Source organism: Trichoplusia ni, chromosome 10 (assembly GCF_003590095.1).
Source record: "Trichoplusia ni isolate ovarian cell line Hi5 chromosome 10, tn1, whole genome shotgun sequence".
NCBI classification, from domain to species: domain Eukaryota; kingdom Metazoa; phylum Arthropoda; class Insecta; order Lepidoptera; family Noctuidae; genus Trichoplusia; species Trichoplusia ni.
In genome coordinates this window covers 13931161-13952179 of record NC_039487.1, presented here as the reverse complement: position 1 = coordinate 13952179, position 21019 = coordinate 13931161, and the positions used below count along the sequence as shown (strand labels likewise).

The following is a 21019-nucleotide window of genomic DNA, read 5'->3' as shown; positions in this document are numbered from 1 at the left end:
TCAGATAGGCAGTCGGTCTTTGTAAAACACTGGTACTTCAGCTGCTTGGACTAGAAGCTGAACACAACATAGTTGGAGAAAGGCTGGTGATATACCTATATGATGTATTTCTCTCGTATAGTGTGTATGATAATCTTTACTGTGTTCTTACGTTTCGTTTTAGTCCCATTTTCTTTTTAGTTGTCAGACAAAGACATGCCAAGATTTTTACCCCTTTTAAATAACTAAAAACACATTATTACTTCGCTCAAGAATGTTATCTTCAGTAATATACTAAACAAATCGACCCATCCGAAGAACATAGTTCCATGTAAAAATGTATCAATTTTTTTTGTTTTTCGTATTTAATTTAGAATAACAAGAGCTATCGAATGGTGTATTTATTTTCTTTTTATGAAGCCTATTTTCGAAGTTATAATGTGCCAAGAACGTAACACGTAGTAGTGTTTCGAAGAATAGCAATTCATGAATAGATAGATCGATGTACGCGGGCCTCACCCCGCGCTCCCGCTGCCCGCGCGCTGGTTACTTCGTCATTCGCGGTCGTGTTGGCGGGAGGTGTGCATGTGTTTGCTTGTGCATGGGTGACGGTTAAATTACATGTTGTTTATTGGTTTTTCTAATTGAATTTACATATTTCTTTGATATTTGAGATTATTATTCAATATGAAACGTTCTAAGAAAATATTGTCTTTAATTTTGCCCGATGAAAGTATAGATAATACAAGTTCTAGTCAACAGATACAACGAAACTTTATCCAAAAAGATAATGGTAAGTGTTTATTTTTATTAATTATGTAATGAAATTATGATTGTTTACTGTTCGTTAATAAAAATATCCTTAAAGAAGGTTAAACCGCAAAATTTTGTGACCTCCGAACAAAACAGATACATATGCACGTGAAACAGTTTACTTTGAAAACTATACAATGTTTTAAAATTTTGTTTTAATATGAAAACTAATAGTTGTTGTCATGGTAAAAGTAATTATATTTAATTTTATATAAATTAATATTATTATATTTTTTTGTATTTCAAGGTAACATGTAACGTTATTCTTCGGAAATATCATCATTATTATATACAATGAGTGCAGATGTAACTGTGTTCTTTGGAGATTCATTAGTAAAATAATGTACTATCCGCATATGTTACGTTGTTCGATGGAAGTCAAATCAAATGTTCCTTTGTTTGAATAAAATCTTTTTATGTATTTAAATATTTACATTTTTTTTATACCAGAATTGTTTAAGAGCATTATTATGGCTTATTTACAAAATTACTATTTATTTATGTAAAATAAAATATGATTTTTCTACTATTGATCTGCGCTAGATCTTTTCACATTGGGAATTATAAACTATATAAGTAGTAGGTAATAACAGTGCCCTGTGGACAGGTTGCATAAATTATTATGATACAGGAGACTTATTAGTCAATTTGTTTTAGATGATCGGGAGCTTTCATCACCTTTACCGGACGGGGTCGAAGAAACTTACATCCTTTTACGCGACGTTTTTAATGATACGGACGAAGTTATCGTTAATAACACAATCAAAGAAGATCAAAATGCTGTAAATGACACTGTTCACTTACTAAATACAGTCCCCGAAAATGTAAGCCCAAAACCAGCTCCGATGATAATATATGATATTTCCAGTCCCACTTTGATAGATCCATCTCCATTTAATATAGAAACCACAACAAGTTTTGAAAATTCCCCGATGCCAGTAAATCATAACAGTATATTGGTAGACTGTTTGAATATCCCTACACCAATGCCATCTCCTCTAAACCATCACTCCAAGGCTAAATGTCAAGATGTATTTTGTACGGAACATGAATGTTGGTTAGATTCAGCTGATAACCCTTCAACTACAAATAGAAAATCTAGAAAACGTGCCCGGAACGTGGAAAACTGGTATGATGTTAAACGGAAATGTCGCACTAATATGGGTAAATCATATATATCGAAAAGAGGAAAATTAGTAGATGAGAAGTTAATTAGGCCAGCATGCCAATGTCGTTATAAATGCAGTGACAAAATAACACCTGATCAACGCCTAGAGATTTTCAGGAAATTTTGGTCATTGGCTGATAAACAGAAACAGTGGGCTTACGTAATACAGTTTACACTGAAAATTAAAAAAAAACGCTGTATTAATAGTGACGAGCCAAATAATCGTAAGTTTACTTATAAATATTTTCTTCCTGTTGTAACGTCCGACCCTGTTTGCGCTAAAATAGATGTCTGTAAGACAATGTTTTTAAATACGCTTGGCATAAGTGGCAGAGTATTACAAACTGCTTGGTCAAAGTATGATGGTACTGCAGTCGTTGAAGAGGATCAACGAGGTCGTCACAAGAGTCACAAAATAGTACTTGTCGATGAAATGATTCGTAGCGTTTGTGACCACGTCAAGTCTTTCCAACCTGTGGAATCCCATTATCTCAGGGAGAAAAGTACTAAATTATATCTGGACGGTAGTTTAAGTATAGCCCGCATGTTTACTTTATACAAGGAGTGGTTCAACGACGAACAGTACTCAATCAAAGCACGGACAGAAAGGCAATACCGTGATATTGTCAATGACCACTTTAACTTGGCATTTTTTGTTCCTAAAAAAGATCAATGTGACCAATGTCACATATTTAAAAATTTGAAAAATCCTTCTGAAGTGGAACAAGATACTTTTGCTAAACATCAGGATAGAAAAAAGATTGCAAGAGCTATGAAAACTGCAGATAAAGAGAGCGCCAAAAATTCTAATGGTGAAATAGTCTGTGCTGTGTTCGATTTTGAAAAGGTATTGACTTGTCCTCACGGACAAGTTAGTATTTTTTATTACAAAAGAAAATTAAGCTGCTTAAATTTTACAATTTTTGATATGGGTAATAAACATGGAACGTGTTATATGTGGGACGAAACGATAGCTAAGCGTGGAGCAAACGATGTAAGCAGTTGTTTGATTGATTTTATTGATTGTAACGTGCAAAAAGGAGTTCGCGAGTTCCTTTTTTGGTCTGACAACTGCGCCGGTCAAAATAGAAACCGAATCGTGTACTCATCCTACATTTACGCTTCTAAGAAGTACAAAGTGACCATCACACATCGCTTTATGGAGAAAGGTCACACGCAGAACGAAGGTGATAGCGTTCATGCATGTATTGAAAATGCCTCCCGTGCCAAAATAATCTATACACCTCAAGAGTGGCAATTATTAGTGAGATGGAGTAAAAATAATGATTATCCGTATGAAGTTAAAAATATGACTCAAGAGCATTTTTACGATTTTAAAAGTCGGGTTGTTGATAAAGTATGGAGTAAAAATTGTCGTGGTCAGAAAGTTAATTGGAACAATATTAAAGAAGTACACGTAGATTGCAATGATTCAAACAAACTATATTATAAATACGATTTAAGCGCTGAAATGTATGATGCTATAACTATCGGTAATACAACTAGAAACTCAAGAGGCAATCAAAATATGCAAATAAAAAAGGCCTATAATCAGCTTTTGCCTATTTCGCGGGATAAATACAAAGATCTTCTTAGTTTATGCAATACAAATATTATACCCGTTGAATATCATGATTATTTCAAAACATTGCCCAACGGTGATGCCAACACAAGTGATGATGAAGAAAATTAGTAGGCACGATGATTACAGTATTTTTTTGATTTTTGATTATTTTTCCTTTTAAACTTATAATATTATGTTGTTTTTTTTAGAGTTTCTTTGTTGATTTAGAGTTGCTTTATTGGTTTCTAATTTGTCACTTGAAGTAAAAAGACTGATTATTAGAAATTTTATTTTCAAATTAAGAATTGCAATTGTTTATGTTTGTTTTAAGTTTTGTTTAGTTTATATAAAGTTTTTATGTGAGAATTTAATTTCATTCAGAATTTCATATGACATTCTTACCAAAAATGTGATTTTCAATACTTACCATTTAATGCGTACTGGTCAATAAATATTAATGTTAATTAACTGTGATATAAAAGTACAAAGTTTTATGTAACTTTATTATTCGTAATTAGTTTTACTTCCTAGCCAACTATTTTTATAATTAAGTATAGGTACCTAAATAGGTAAAATTATGCCTATCAGTCAATTATTACCTACACTGAAATAGTTTTAAAATAAGCTGTTACAATAATTATTACATTTTTCATAATAAAACTCACTGAGTCGATATTATAATTCGTTTTAATTTTGCAAATGTTACATCTTGAATGTCACACATTACTGGAACTCCAAGGAAAAGTGAACTATATACAAATATATCTCAAAATCTTCACCCAATTCCCTAAAACACTGTTTTATGTTAACTTAGTTATATTGACTTCACGCGGAACAAAGTAATATTTGATTATAATACCCCTTATTAAGTGGCAACGAACCGGTCGCGCTGGAGAAATTATGGAGAGGCCTACGTCCAGCAGTGGACTGCTATGGGCTGACATGATGATGATGATGATGACCCCTTATTTTAGAAAATAATAGCATAAATACAATACTTTTCTATTAAAATGTTGTCTAAATAAGTAATTAAAGTATATGTAAAATTTCATCACTTTATTTCAATAATTAAAAAAGTTATTACCATTTAAGTATGGGGTGAACTTTGAATGGCTCTCCTGAAAACCTAGTAAATTTCAAATGTAACATTGTTCTTCGGATGGGTCGAAATGTTCACTTAATTTTGAGTACCTCTGTGCGTGTGACTTGAATTTTTATGAAACTCCCGCAACACAAGAATATAATTCCTTAGTGCGAGAGTGTTTTAAAATGAAAATATACCTCCTTACTAACCCAAATATCGAGTAATAACAACAAACAGTCCATTCCAGTGCATTCTTCAACCCCTCAACGCCATGCAAACAACAGCGACTATCATTAAGACAAAAATGATGCCGCTCAGGGAATAAAACAAAACAGGGTTGGAATGGCAACACGGGATAAATTGAAAAGCGAGTGTTCGGCGCGAGCCGATTGAGCGTCCCCCGGGAATAGGGATGGGATGACCGGGAATATCGATTGATCGAGGAAAAATATTTTATGTTGGCGTGTCGAGTTGAGGAATTGTGTGATGAGTATGATGACTCTCTTAACGGTTTATTGTGAAGGTGATTTCATGTTGAGTTATTTATCATTAAATGGATTTAATAGTGAATTTATCGAACAAATATTTTGATTTCGGGAAACTGGGAAGTCTTATTCCTTTAACATATTATATGCAAGATTTTTATACAAAAAATGATAACAACCTACTAACTAAAAATTATTGGTTAAAAAAAATTTCATGGTTGTCAGAAATAAATTTTCTTTTTTTTCTTTTTTTCCGGACATTAACGTTAGTGAAAAGTAACAACAATACACACCAATAAAATTACATTTACAATACACAAAAAAAAAACCGGGACTTCAAAATCCCGTATAGAACAAAACCTACTACCCCATCACTAAAACAATTTTCAATTTAAATTGGACAATGGTCAGCGCTGGTCGCGTTTCTATTCATATTATTGTGTGCTATAGATATAATATCAGGCCATATCTGCAGAGGACACAATTATTATTGAAGGCATTTTAATATGAATTTTATTCAATCATTTAGATTTGAATTGGGAGCTTAAGAGATATTAATTATGGGACTTGGGTATGTGGGGTATAGATTATTTGTAGAGTTCTGATGTTTTTATCAATAGTGGTATGATTGAATAGAAGAAAAATGCCCTCAAAGGACAGACTTTCTTTGACTTTTTCATTAATATTTATGGCAAAATCAGTATTTCTTCTATCATATTCTCTAAACTTTGTGTCAATTTCTGTCACGTCTAGAACTAAATGCTGGTGCACATGTTCTAAATTATAATCATTTTAGTTACATTACTGTCCTTTTTCTTGCTTACATGAAGAAAAAAATAAAATCTATTTTAATCTGTGACAAGCATTAAAAAAATGCCGACTGCAATAACGACATTTTCGAAAACCAAATCGAATCGATTAACCAATAACTATAATTTCGTTCAAAATTCTGCGTAAACTCGAAAGCCAACAAAACTAACTAAATAATCCAGCCATTCTATTTAACTAAGCACAAATTAACTGTTACAGTTAACGTCGGACTAACGATGTTTAACATCGGTTAACCGCAAATAATGAACGTTTAACTGTAGAGTTAAAATAATTAGTTTTAACAAGACCTCTTTATCTTGTTGTTATAATTATAGTTAAGTACTTAAAAGATTTTAACTTTTAAGTATGGTGTTTCAGTTTGACCTGGAGTTATAGAAAAGATGTAAATCTACAAGTGCTAAATGTCAAAGACCTGAAAGTGTTAACTCTATACTGCATTCTTTAGGTAGTTAAAATGGTAGAGCATTTTGGTGTGTCGTTTATAAAATCTAAGTTCAAAAATAAAACCCGAATGAGAACAACAATAAAGATGACCAAATCAAATATACCACTTAGATAAATCAGTCGTTTATTTAGAAAAATAACATATATATATAAAGAGAAAATAAATATACAGATATACTTAATGTAAATAAAATAAAATATATAAAATTCCCGTGTTAGTTACCACACTCCTCCGAAACGGCTAAACCGATTTCTACCAAATTTTATATGCGTATTCAGTACGTCTAAGAATCGAATAACATCTATTTTTCATACCCCTAATTGATAAGGGTTGCTCACACTAAAAAAGAAAAAAATATTTTTGGCCGAAATTAGTTGTTTTTTTTATAATGTTGCATAAAAAATAAATAAAACTAGAAAAAAATATATTCGGCAAAACAACGTTTGCTGGGTCAGCTAGTGTAGATATAAGTAGACACACAATAAAGTAAAACATACACAATGTACTTCATTTGTGAAAATTTAAACTGACAAATATCATTCACAGTTCAAGAGATACAAGCTGCTGACAGGTGGACAGACAGAGGGACAAACAGACAGACAGCAGAGAACAAGTAATAAGGTATAATTTTCACCTTTTGAGTGCGCAACCTTAAAAATAAAAATAAATTCTTAATTTTATACACCACAGAAGAAAATTACAACTGTTACACAGTGTTGGTATTTAATGTAATAATTTTCCTTGAACCAGGAAAAACTGTAGTTAAATAGCATGGTACATACTTATATGTTAGTGGCAATCAACGTCAATCAACTTTATATATTACTCTGCCATCAAACATGAAGTCGTTTCCGACATAGCTCTGTGGTTTTTAGAAACGAAATCACAATGATTTGGCGAAGCAGAGATACAATATAAACGGTGATTAAGAGGATAATGTGAAATTGGTATTGGTTCTGTATGGATTTCTTGGTTGAAATTTACTTAGAACTAGCTGTTGCCCGCGACTTCGTCCGCGTGGTTAAAAGATATAAGTTAGGAATTTTTGAACGGAAGCCCTCGAAGATGAATAATTTTCCCTGGTTTTCCACATTTTCCATTGTATCTTTGCTCCTATTAGTCGTAGCCTGATGGTATATAGCCTAAAACCTTCCATAATGAATGGTCTATTCAACACAAAAATAATGTTTCAATTTGAACCTGTAGTTCCTGAGATTAGCGCGTTCAAACAAACAAACAAACAAACTCTTCAGTTTTATGTATAAGTATAAGTATATGTAGAGTATATATTAAAGGTGGAGAATTAATTTAGATACATGAAAAATATTACTGATCGACAGACTGTTACAGACAAAATTACCATGGAAAGTAAGGGCAATTTTGCTCACAGAATATAATATTGAAAATGATCTTAAAGCGTTCAAATGGATCTTTTTTCAATGAGTCTATGTTGTTGTTCTTGTTACTGTACAAAATATAAATGTCTAATTTTTTTTGACTGTCAAACAACATAATAATAATTGTAGCATCAAAAACTCAAGTATTTTTAACTAAAAAATAATTATAATCTACTTCAAACTTTTCTTTTTACCAGATAATATCAAAAGGTTTAATTACGAACGGTACCCTACCAGGCCAGCCAGTTACAACAAACCGAAACAAAAGAAAATGACATAAGCGTATTGTCTGCAGTAGACCTGCGCACGCGCCGCGGTTATTGCGCGGAACGGGGGCACTCACACATGCGCACCGTGTACAATGTACGTACGTGATACGAGGTGTGCATGTGTGTGTTGGGTGGGGTTGCTGTACTGCGACCGTAATTAAAGGATGACAGAGTAGCTTTGCTTTGATTTTTTTTTTGTTTCTGGTCGGTTGTCTTGTTTAAAATGAAAAATTAATATGGTTATTTTTGGAAAAGAAAAGGAACTTGCATTTTGACTATAGTTGATAAAGACTTACGGAGATAGGCGAAAATGCAAGAAGGTACTTAATGAAATTAACGAGGAAAATTGATTTCTTGTTTAGCTACATGACTTGCTTTACCTTTATCATGGGCAAAATGGCCGGGCAAAGAAAAGGTGAAAAAGGTTTTGGTTATCAACATCAGACCGAGATAGCTAGCGTAATAGAGCTATTCCGCCAAGCTACTAATACTGCCCGACTAGTTCCGAACCCGACCGGAGTCCTTCTCGACTTCCGACCTCACCGCAAAATCCCAATAAACACCTACACGTTAATAAACCGTGTCATCATTTCATAGTAAATCATCCTCACAAAAACGAATATAGTATATATTCTTACCTGGATAGTATCTTGGACACACAGCCGTGCGAGACCCTCAGCTGCCTGCTGATGTCGCACGGCCGTACTCCGGAGTGAGCCAGCTCCACGATCCTCTGTCGTACAACGTCGGGCAGCGGTCGCCCGTTCACGAATACTCCTCCCAGTTGATTTACTCCTCCGTGACCTGAGGAAGATATTATTAGATTAGACATAAGGATTTTAAACTGTAAAACAGTATTTGCAAGGAGATAAGAATATTTCTCAAAGGTAGATATGAGAGAAGCTCTCATAGCAAAGAGGATAACGATCAAATTATCATATAAGAAGTCCAAAATATCGAATGTTCAAATTAATGTGGGTTTTAGTTTTTCGTAACCGGGTATCATCAACTAAGACACACTTAGGGACGGTTTTATAAACATGTTGTCCATGTTGATACTCACTGTTTTCGGAAAAGAATACTGTATTAAGTAATGATTTAAGCAAGCTTCAAAACCTCACGGACTACTCTAAATATAAAAATTCGTTGCATGTCTAAATCACTGTGTATTTCCCAAAAACCCATTCATACAAAACTTGAAAACTATCGTCAAATCAGTACGCATTATTGATGAAGTTCGTCCCGGCCATGAACCGGGTATCGGCGAGCTACCCGGGTGAATCCGGGCGTAACCGGCCGTACTGGACCCGGATCGATGGTTGCGCCTCACTGACATGATGTTACCGTTTCATGCTTACTCAAGTTAATCAGAATCGATTTATCGTCAAATTTAGTTTAGTTTCCAAAGACCAGCTGTTTGGATGTAGATGATGTAAGGTTCAGAGGAGTTTGTGTTATAATATTATATTCAGAAGCAGCGACTTTTCATGCTCAGAGGCACGATCGCTATACTATTTGTTTTGGTTATTTAGTATAATTATCAGCAAATATCTCATTTTCTCTCAGTAAGAGTCTGAAATTATCTGCTTCCTCCCTGGAAGCAGATAATTTCAGACTTTTACTGACTAAATCTGAACTGATGTGAAACGCCTCCCGTATTTGATCAGTGCGTGGCAATGTATAGCAATCCACTATAACTGCTACATGTGATATTATTCCGACAATTAAATTAGTGTACGAGATATGAGAAGAAAACCTGAATTCCATAAACTTAATCTGAAATTATCACCAAAGAATCAGGAAGTTGGTTCAATGGCGTTTTATATGAAAATGGGAAGAGGCTTTTCGCTGCTGATATCTTAGAACTTAGAACCATACCTACATTATATCACCTTTTTCTCCTGTTATAATAAAAATAAAGATAGAAATAAACTATTAAATTATTTCATTCTTGGATTGTCTGATAATTACAAAATATAGATATTTTCCTCTAAGCCTCAGCACTTTGTCTCCTACACCAAACAAGCAACAAGATACACTAGAAAGATGCACCCCAGTTTTTTCCAATAAACCTGTTCCCCAGATCAATGCTCCAAAAAGACCAACTAACAGAAACTACCAACTAAACACAGAGCTCTAAACATTCCTTCATCCTCCTTAAGTTACACTTTCGCGGCCCTACCCGGGTGGGGTGGGCACGAGGCGTGACGATCGATCCGACACGCCCCCGCGGTCGATACCCGGGTACTAACCGGTATTCCGGGTGAACCGTTTGTTTGCTATCGGTATCGGCCGATTGAATCTGTTTGATAACGTAGATAAGAGATGTGTTGGATGAAATTTTATTATGATCTGGACTGTTGGGATTTTTCGTTTAGACTGAAAACTGTTCTATAGTTTATGTAAAAATGAGAGGAAAAGTGGGATATGGCAAGGAATTTATACAAATAGGCTTGCCACCATTCGACGCCTCCAACACTATTACAACATATTTATTATAATTAGTATTATCAATGCTCAAATATTAATACTTATCTACCGAGATGTAGAGTAATAGTAAGAATGATTTTTGATCTTTGACAATAAGAGAGAGAATCGAAAAGTGTACAGTAGGGAACTACAGTGATATTACAAAACCATGGTAAGGTTGTTTTGATAGTAACTACCGTGAGAATGATTCTGAGGTTGTGATTAAATTTAATTACAATAAATTTGTCTCTTACCAATCTTTTCTTTTCGAAAGTACCAAAAAAGAATATACTTGCATTGAAAACTTTCTTGATTTGACTGAAACTCACTCCTTGAAACTTGACGTTTTTAAGTGCAAATACCTCTATCATCTCCAACATCTAGTAGAATTCATAAGCGTAGTAATAAAACACGTTCGGATTAATAAACAATTCGTATCCAAATTATTTTGCCGACTGGTATATATCTACATTTTGGCAACGAATCCCGTCCAACCGTTATTTATTGGTTTACAAAAACAATTCAGTTTGCAGTTATGTGTCGTAGAAGTCTGATTAATGATAATATGCGTGTTGACTTAACTTAAGGCGGAATGAGGGTTTTATAACATACCGTTTGATTATAAGCAACTTATGTTTGAAGTTTTAAAGGTTTCCGTTTCAGCCTTTTCGGTACAGAACCCTAAAAAAACATATTTGTAAATGGCAATCACTTTTGGAAAAATAAGTTCTGACTAATATTTTTCCTTTTTTCAATTATTAGTCAAGGTCCAGTTATTTTTTAATTTTGAACTATAAGTGACTTTTGTGTGCCCGACATTGTCCATATTGATGTTAAATTTGTATCATCTTTGTAATATGATAAAACAATGAGTGTTAAGAGTTTTACCTATTAAGATATATTTGTTTCCATTTTGTTCAATAAGACCTCCTCAGACCAAGACCACTTTATTAAACCAGAACAATTAGTTTTACCCCTCCTTTTTTTGGTAAAAGCCCAAAAGATATATTTTACCATCATTGTATTCCACCTTTTTAGAAAGTTCTTATGTTTTGAAAAGGTTGTTGAAGGTACGGAAAAGGACAAGCTCAAATAAGGCTTTGTTTTAGGAAGTAATTAAGCGTAATAGGTTGCAAGATGGCCGACCGGAAGCTGGGGACGAGGTACAGATAGATAGAGAAGCCGGAGATAAGGTTTTAGGTATTTTTCCTTTATTTAGTTATAAAATTAGGTCTGTTTATAAGGTAGAAAATTTATAACATTGCAGGTTCAATACCTAAAATGTTATAAAATTTCTTCCTTTCCCATTATGATAACATGCCTTTAAAATCTAATTAATTAAGGTCAGTGTTTTATTGTTTATTTCATAATACCGCAGCACAAAATTCAGCTCAATCGAAATCTGTGTTCAAATTCAACATTATTTTGATATTTGCAATATATTATTCAATATTTGATAACGATTCGTCAGACAGACAGACAACAGAACAGATGAAAACGAAATAAAAGCTTACAATAATACGTATATTATGTATTCATCATTCGAATAAATAAATAATCAATACAGTCAACATAATGATCACTGTTCATTCCAAACAATTAGTATTCATAGTTTAATTAAAAGCCTTTTTGATGGTTAATATGTTTCTGCTGACCCTACAACTCCAGGTGTTCAACGAACCCTCCGCAGACATCTTGTTGTCCAGGATTTTATAGATCCGGGCAAAGTTTTGCATAAAAGTATCTAGTTTTCATTATAAGACGATAATCTTAAGCCAGAAGCGATGAGATAAGACAAGACTATTATTATGACCATAAGGGTCATAATTAGACGATAATGTTGGGACAGAAGCGAGAGGTCGATATAGTGTTATAGAACTCCGTCTCACGTTCAAAATTTGCAGCAATTATTAGACGTCATGAGGTTCACAAGACTTTGTGTTGAATGATAACTCATGTAAAATAATGTAAAACTGCTTACTGCTTTTCCAAAAACACAATATATAATTTCTTTCTAATAAAATTCTAACTCAAAATATCCAAAAACCCCTGTGAACATATTTCATTATTTTAAGCAAACAATATTCAAGCCAAAAGTCAAAACTGTAGTCCATTTTACTAAAGGTTGTGTACATATTTGACCCGCTATTACCGCTCTTATAGCTCGTTTTTTTAGTTAAAAAACTTGGATCTTTTCTCAGGGACTATCAGTGCACTAAATTTCATTACAATCGGTGCAGTAGTTTTGGCGAGAGAGACATGCAATGATAATTTTCTAATTTTAATATATCTATACATTGTATCCGAGTTTTTGCAAAAAATATCTCCAATTCCCACAGAAAAGCAAAATCATTACAATTTCAAATGACATTAGGAATTTAATACGCCATTCCAAGTCCCATGGTTTCATAACCATAAAAGTCATAATAAACATGTACTGCATGAAACTGGACGGCGCATCCAATGTGCAGGGGGGGGGGGACTTCCGGTCCCGTTTCCGCCGCGAGGGGGGTCTGATTTGAAATAACTTTACGGACTATTTCGTGTTTAGACCTAGTATGTGTTTCATTCGATTGTGGTTTGAAATTTTTATTTTTGGTTGTAATTAAATCTTTTATCAAGTTTCGTTAATAACGTTTGAAGAAAGACGCTCACATAAACTATTGCAAAACACTGATCATAATGAACTTAAATAATAATTTTATACTTTGTCAGTCACTTACAAGCTTTATGATTGGTATTTGTTCGGTTTGGTCTCTACTGGAATTGATGCGATATAAAGTAAAATCGAAGGAACCTTCCAGTCTACAATCATATTCCTCTTAAAATCGGATCAGGAACACCACCTTTAGGACAATTTAATGACCTGACATCAGATTTTTCTTAGTACATACAGGATATAAAAACATAAATAGACAAAATACTAATTAAAATAATCAAAAAAACATCCCAAGGAAAACCGAACCTCAAATTCCATCACTCATATCTCTCTTCCTACCCAATATTTATCTAACCCCTATTCCAATTACCAGTAAAAGGGCATACAGTGTCGGTATTCCGATAATACAGCCGATAGCACAAGTGCAAGGACGCCGCCGTCATGCGCGAGCGCACCCCCTCCTGATGGCGAGCGTTGACGTCGACGCAGGTATAGTGCCCAGTTTAGGTAGGAAGGTATAGTTCGGTATAGGATATAGGGATATGGCAAGTTTAGGATGGGTAGAAATAGGTTTGAAGTGGAATTGTTGACAAAGGTTTTGATATAGTAGATTTTGCCCAGGGCAGAATTTGCATTTAAAGTATTTTGCTCCTGGACTGGGTCAAATATTAGTAAATGGGAAATTTAGGAATAGCAATGATTTTTGGAAATATCTGTTCTTTCAATTCGCCTTGTAATACCTAATTCTATCTAATTGCCATTGTAAAATAACTGCACCTTCTTAATTTGTAAGATATCCAAATGACTGTTCGAATTTTATTTTATTATTTATGACAGTCACAAAAGCACTCTTAACAATGATTCGGCTTATCCCATACATTTACGAAATCTCCTAAAAATGAAGTTTTACCAATAACTCCAGTATTACCAGCAACATTTTAATCATCGACAATTCTATCCAAAAAAATTGCCTAAAGGTAAACCTCGAGGAAGATCATCACTTTAACACCGAGGGTTAAAGTCCACAGGTGCAAGGACTCCCGTCACGCACCACACCACACTCACACTGAACGCCCCCCCTCACACTGAACCTGTCACTTTTTACAACCATTTTATTAATTAGTAACCTTTTAGCCATGTCCGGTTCAACTTTAAGTCCTAGACTTAAGTGTTATTTCCGAACTTACCCCATCAATTTGACCTATACATGTCTAAGGAGGTTCGGAATCTCTAGGTTATATACGAAAGCGTTGTGTTCTCAATTTTGTACATGCTGGTTTCTTTGTTTGTGCCTAAGGAATATATTGTTTTGAGTATACAAGATCTAATAAATACTTACATTTTTGACACGTTATGTTTACTTTTAAGGGGCAGAATGTGCAAAATTTTTGCTTTTTTAATAAAGGGAAAATATTAACATAACAACACATTGTACTAAAAATTTGATTCAGTTTTCTATTATTTGCTCTCTCTCGAAATTATGAGAATTGCTATACTAGCTTATAAAGATGAGAAAAAGACAAGTTATATCTAGTATTTAAACAACCGTGTGTGTAACAATATATTTTTAGTTCAAACAGTTAATGATTAAATTGATTTTCTGCTTAGTCCTTGATAGAAAGACCAGATATTGAAAGCAAAAATACACTTACATTGACACCGAAAAAACATACCAACTCCTAAAAAAAATCCCCAGTAGAATCATGATTAAAAATATATTAAAAAAAAAACAACCTCAAATCCCATAGCGAAGCTAAAATATAGATAATAATCCCAACATAATTCCCATTATCCTTCCACCATACGATATGCCTCCATAATATAACATAAAACTAAATATGCATGAGAGTCAGACCGTGACGGAGTGGGGTTGGATCCTTTGTTTCATGGGAAATGTATGGGAATTTGCCTTTTTATGTTTAAAATACCCATCTGCTGAAATACTTTTGAGTGGCGATGAATTTCGGCAGGCATTTTAGGGTTTAATAAGGATGAAATGGTATTGTTCGTTGATGGGTGCTGCTGAAGATGTAAAGGTTTTGTAGATGTATGGACTTGAATTGAAAATTGTTGTGAGGTTGTTGTTTATTCTAGTATCACAGAAAAACATTGTTTATGTTTTTCATATCGTGATGATATAATGGCCTTTGTCAATAAATATGCTAATAACAATAAAAGTTTCTGATATCAAGAACAATTAAAATATGCTCTTCAGCTTTATAATATTAGTATAAATACGTAGATATATTACGAGTACAAATCGTACAAAACTTGGGTGCAGATTTAATTGTTTCTGATAATCATAAAAAAATGACCGTTTCCATAATGAATCACAAAAAATCATAGCTACAAATATAAAAAGTTCCCTTCCAACATTTCCTAATCCTATTTCACATTCCTGAGTTCCCACAAAAACCCCATATTTTCATTCACACAAAAACAAGGAAATATAAACTTATAATAATAAAGTTTTCGAGATAATAAACCGCAGACATACAGACCGGAGGTGAGATTACCATGCGACGACCGGATGCCCGGCCGACGCCATTGTGAGCGGCCATCTTGAATTAGTCGTAAAACCTTTTGATATTTTGTAAAGGTGTGGTTTTGTGGAGTTATTAAATGCTTTGATTGGTACAAATCGTGTTCTGAGACTTGCTTAGGTCACACATTTTAGTATCTGAAAATGTTTCTGTGTATGAAGGTTTTTCGAAGATTGAAAATCACCACTGAATTTTGAGTTCAAATTATTTTGATGTGTGTTTTTGGCAGATGTTTTGAATATACCTGTCAGATTAATATGGAAACTTTCTATTCATTGATCGCAATTTGGTTATGCCCGTGTAGGTAGTACAAATGTTTGCTGTTGAACATTCTGCATAAAAACATACCTATCTGAAAGCAACAGTGTTCTTTCAAAGTGACAACATATTCGGTATTTTAGGGATACATTTTAGCGCAATCAGTTCCCACCCATGGTACGACTGCATGGATAGCCGAGTGGTTGAGGTCACCATGCTAAACATGTAACTTAAATGTTTGTGAACTCTCGTGACACATGGGTTCAATTCCAACTAAGATTATAATTGAAAAAGTTTGCGAGTATGGTAAGGATGTGTGATCGGTTACCAGAACCGCTGATCTTATTTGAATGAAATTTGGTACACAGATAGTTTATTAAATAACAAGTTTTATCCCGATTTTATGTTCCCTTCAGAACATTTTCGCATGGGCAGAGCCGCTGTCAACATCCACTTAAGATATACTTAAAGAAATTAACGTTAAAAAACCTAAAGATTTCACCATTTAAAGTACTGATATCATCTTGAACTACAATTCCATACACGACGGGAAACAAAAGGTAGCAACATACTATCATGCTAGTAATTAACTCTTAGTCAATACAAGATGTTAACTAAACTTAGGCAATTCAGAATTAAGTTTAGATTAAATTCTCGTCTGGTAGCCTTGTGGTGTTGCACCACTTGCTGGTGCTTTCTGATCTCTATTAACACACTAGATGTGGCCCGCCGGTTCACCAATTTTCACGATAACTCTTAAACCCCAAAAAAGGGTTTTAGATTTTTAGGTTCCGTACCGAGCGAGTACGTAAAGGATAAAGGTCTATCCGCCTGTCTGTCCGTCCGTCACCGGGTACTTTTTTTCTCCTTCTCCGACTACTTTTCCCGTGTCCAAAAGGATTTGCGATTGTTATTAATTTTATTTAAGAGACATTTTAACAAAAACCTTTTAGCTCTTGAAGTCTGATATTTTCAACTCTAAAAAAATGAATTTAAAATAAGTTAAATTGAAATTCCGAAATTGACTTTGCTTTGCACTACAAGGATTCAGACCACTATTCATACCTATTGCAAATAACAATTTGTTGATCACCGATAAGTTCCGTGATAACATCTATTAACAAAGTTGCTTTACCTAATAAATACCTAATTAATGTAACTATGCAACAAAATAATTTGCAATAAATATTAAGTTTTTACATAACCACAATAAAAAATATATATGTTAATAACACGAGTCAGACGCAACATGACCAGTTGATTACAGCAACTTGTTGGACCGCCTTTCTAAAATCTCGACAATTACCCGGCAAAACGGGTTTCAAAACGCAAAAGATCTATACGATATGCGTACGCGCACCGCCGTTAGCCAATCACGAGCGAGGGAGCCATGTGTGCGTTCGAAATCACTTACGAGTGTACGACACGCGTGTTGCATGTGTGTGTTTGGTGCCACGTTATTTGTGCGTTCGTGTTGAGTAACTTTAAACCTTATGCGTCCGAGATAAGGTTGCAGTGATGGTTTTTCGTGTGCTGTTGTGTCGTTGGCGGTTGTATCGTTTACTCTTGTGTATATTGAAGTACGAAGCCGTGGCTTATGGGTTGAGTCATTTGCAGGAAGTATAAAATTTGGTTGTTTTTTTGTATGTGTGTCCTATTTTCATTGTTTAGTATGCGACATTATAATGACTTTTGATTTGAATATTTCCTGCCATTTTTGTTGATGACGATTTTTTAAGTGTTTGTTTTTTCATTGTTCTTTTTGGTAACGATTGTGGTTTTTGTTGCTATACCTACATGTGTCTTGGTTCCAAATTGCTTTGTGGTATATGCTACTCTAGACAAGTTTAAGTATATTCGTTGAAATAGAGATTGAATTTTAGAAGTAAAATAGTTTGTAGAAACATGAAGAAATGGCGTTCCTTATGATTATGTAATGTTGTGTTCAATTAAGTACTCAATTAAGCCTATCGTGGTTCAATGATCGGCATAAGTTTTCTAATTATTTGCGTTGTAACACATTTTCTGCCTTTCTTTATCGTTGATTTTCCACTCAAATTTAAGCTTTAGGTTTCTTTCTTTCTTCTCAGAGGCAATGGGATGAGCCGCTTTGCAGTTTGATACGGAATGAATTAGTTGAAACGTCACTCAATACTGCAGAGCGTGCTCGTCTCTTGGCTCTGGGAGAATGGGAATCGGGCCTCTGGTTACAGGCATTACCTTCAGCCAACATAGGTACGATGTTGGATAACAATACTCTCCGGCTCGCCATTGGTTTGCGTTTGGGTGTACAATGTGTCGCATCTCATCTTTGCCAATGCGGTGAAAGAGTCGATTGCTTTGGTCATCATGGCCTGTCCTGCAGCAGGAGCGCGGGGCGTATACCGCGTCATGCAAATATTAATGACATCATTCGTCGTGCTCTTGTCACTGCTGGTGTACCTGCCGTTTTAGAACCCAATGGTTTGGTACGCAACGATGGTAAGAGACCTGACGGAATGTCATTGCTGCCTTGGAAATTGGGTCGGCCTTTGGTGTGGGACGCGACATGCGTCGACACCCTCGCGCCATCCCATGTTCTAAGTTCAGCGGTCTCGCCGGGCGCTGCTGCTGGAGCCGCGGAAGCCCTAAAACGGCGGAAATATAATAACCTTGTTGGTAATTATATTTTTGAGCCGTTTGGGGTCGAAACGTTCGGGACATGGGGACCAGGTGCACGAGTTCTTTATAAAGAACTCGCAAAGCGTTTGGTCGACTCTACACGTGATCAGAAGGCTGGTCTATATTTTGCCCAAAGAATTAGCATTGCCATACAACGTGGCAATGCAGCCAGCCTTCTGGGCACGTTTCCCGACTTTGGCAGGGATGAGGATATCTTTTTTGACGCTTTGTAAATAATGCATATTTTTCTTTTTATATTATATAGCTTTCAAAATGTTAATATTAGTTTAGTTTAGTTCATAGTTATGAAGAATAATATCTTAAATAGTTTGTGCACAGAAAATAACGGTCATATAAATTACAGATTTTTAGAGTTAATAAGATTCTATCGGTCGCTGCATGCATACGCATCTATTATAGGGACATTGAACGGTATTCTTTTACTATATAAAACTAATGTATCTTGTGTACCTACCACCTAAGTTCACATTGTGGAATGCAATAAATGTATTGAGCTTTAGGTAAAATATATATGATTACAGTAGCTTACGTGGGTATTTATTGTTAAATGATGCAACGGTTTACTCACGCGTATTCATCGGGATTGCCCGACTAGATTCGGATCCAACCGGAGTCTTTGATCATGAGCTGAGGCGGCGGCGGGCGAGCGAGACTATATAATTCTACTTTACGTGATTGTCATTAAACTCCTAAACGGCTGGACCGAATATGAATATTTTTTCCTATGCGTTTAAATTGCACCTTGGATAGCTTAAATAAATACTCAATACTTTTATTGCACTCTATATGTTGTAAAATGTTACATAATATTAGTATGGTTCTCTATGGACCCTGTAGGGCACGGCAATGTAGAAGAGAGCTCACAAACCAACCGGCAGAATGAAGTACTCTGGATCAGCTATGTAATAAAACCCTTTAATTTAATTATGATAATTAACTCTCACCGACACTTAAACATAATTTGTCTTATCTTAACTTTCACTCAACAAGATGTGTGTAATAAAAAATATGTGTAATGTGTGTAAATATAAGTGCTTATTAAGTATGAGCAGAATTCTAGGGGATTTTACTGGAAGAATGTTTTAGAAGAGTTCAATAGCCATTATTATTATGTTCGAACATGCGAGATCATTTATATTTATAGTAAAATAAATGTTTGAACTGTTTAGAACTTATAACGACTATCATAATACCTGTGAGTTTCTTCTAGAAAAGTTTTTACTTTACAATAGGGATGATGACAATTTTTTTTCTGTGTCCTTCTTGTTGTTTAATGCATACGTATTTTACGTATTATCGGGATACGTATTTTTTTTGTCCCGTAAACATAAACTGATCAAATTACAGTGAATGGAACTTACACGTGACGGAATCGTTACATCACAAGCCCTTTATCTAAACTATCTTTGAAAATTTTTGTTGTTCAGAAAAAGACGGAAATATGCGCCGAGAATTAAGGGAGTAAATAGATTTTTTTTTCTTTTTATACCAGTCGTCATCCCTCTTGATTGCGAATACATCTCTACTACCATTAGGGATCCTCTAATATAGAAAAGAGGGAATACTATATACAGGCACTAGCAATATGTCATGTATAAACATTCATTCTGTATAATTTAAAAAGGTATTACATAAAATATTTGTTTGTTCTGGACTTATCTTTCAAAGCGTGTCATAAAATATAAAATCCATAATGCGCAGAATACAAAAAAAATATGCAAAACTCTGTCTAAAACAAACTAATTTCAGTTCGCTTTGAACACGCGAATATTAAAGTTTTTTCGAAAAAAACGAAACTCAATTTACCTACGAGAACATCGCAATATTTTCGTAACGAAATACTTTCTGACTTCAACTTACAAAATAAAAATAAAGCGAAGCAGAGTGTGCTCATAATTTAATACATAATTCGTATCTTGCATCAAAATTCTAAAGCCATACATAAAACCATACGCCAATCTAATAAAAGGCACGTCGTCCAATTTGCTGGAGGCATACAACACATGTAACGAACGCACCCAAACGCCTCGCAATTAACTTAAACCGAACGCACCCACTCACACAGAGACAACGCCCCACCCACAAAAGCGCCGACCAATCACGACGCGCCGCTCTCAAAAACGACCAATCACGAGCTTTCCCTCGCCCTCCATTGCGTTTCGAGGGTTCCCATTGGCGGGTTTCGTAACGATCTTTTTCGGAGGGAAAATTTTCGGTGCTTTATGAAATCTCGGGGCTTCGCAGATGGTCGTTAGGTACTTTATAGAGGGATTGAGTTTTTATGTTTTGTATTTATGATAATATTGTTATGGATGGTACAAGAGCTTTTGCATAATGACTGGATAACGTCGTTTAAGGGATCTGGGTGGTGGA

General features: G+C 34.7%; 2 protein-coding genes across 2 annotated transcripts in view; one reads left to right on the top strand and one right to left on the bottom strand.

The window, feature by feature from the left end:
• Positions 1-21019, bottom strand: part of LOC113498079 (paired box protein Pax-5-like) — a 64398-nt gene that overhangs the window by 24272 nt on the left and 19107 nt on the right. Inside the window, exon 3 of the mRNA XM_026877987.1 lies at positions 8674-8839. Within this exon, the coding sequence (XP_026733788.1) occupies positions 8674-8839 (166 nt within the window). The remainder of the gene's footprint in view (positions 1-8673; positions 8840-21019) is intronic.
• On the top strand, positions 354-3819 carry LOC113498078. The gene is made up of 2 exons (XM_026877986.1): positions 354-772; positions 1450-3819. Exons 1-2 carry the CDS (start codon positions 667-669, stop codon positions 3651-3653), a joined length of 2310 nt encoding a protein of 769 aa, XP_026733787.1. The 5' UTR covers positions 354-666; the 3' UTR covers positions 3654-3819.

Coding starts and splice junctions, on each gene's coding strand:
- LOC113498078 (XM_026877986.1), top strand. CDS start 667: ATGAAACGTTCTAAGAAAATATTGTCTTTAATTTTGCCCGATGAAAGT. Junction 773..1,449: donor CTTTATCCAAAAAGATAATG/GTAAGTGTTTAT, acceptor AATTTGTTTTAG/ATGATCGGGAGCTTTCATCA.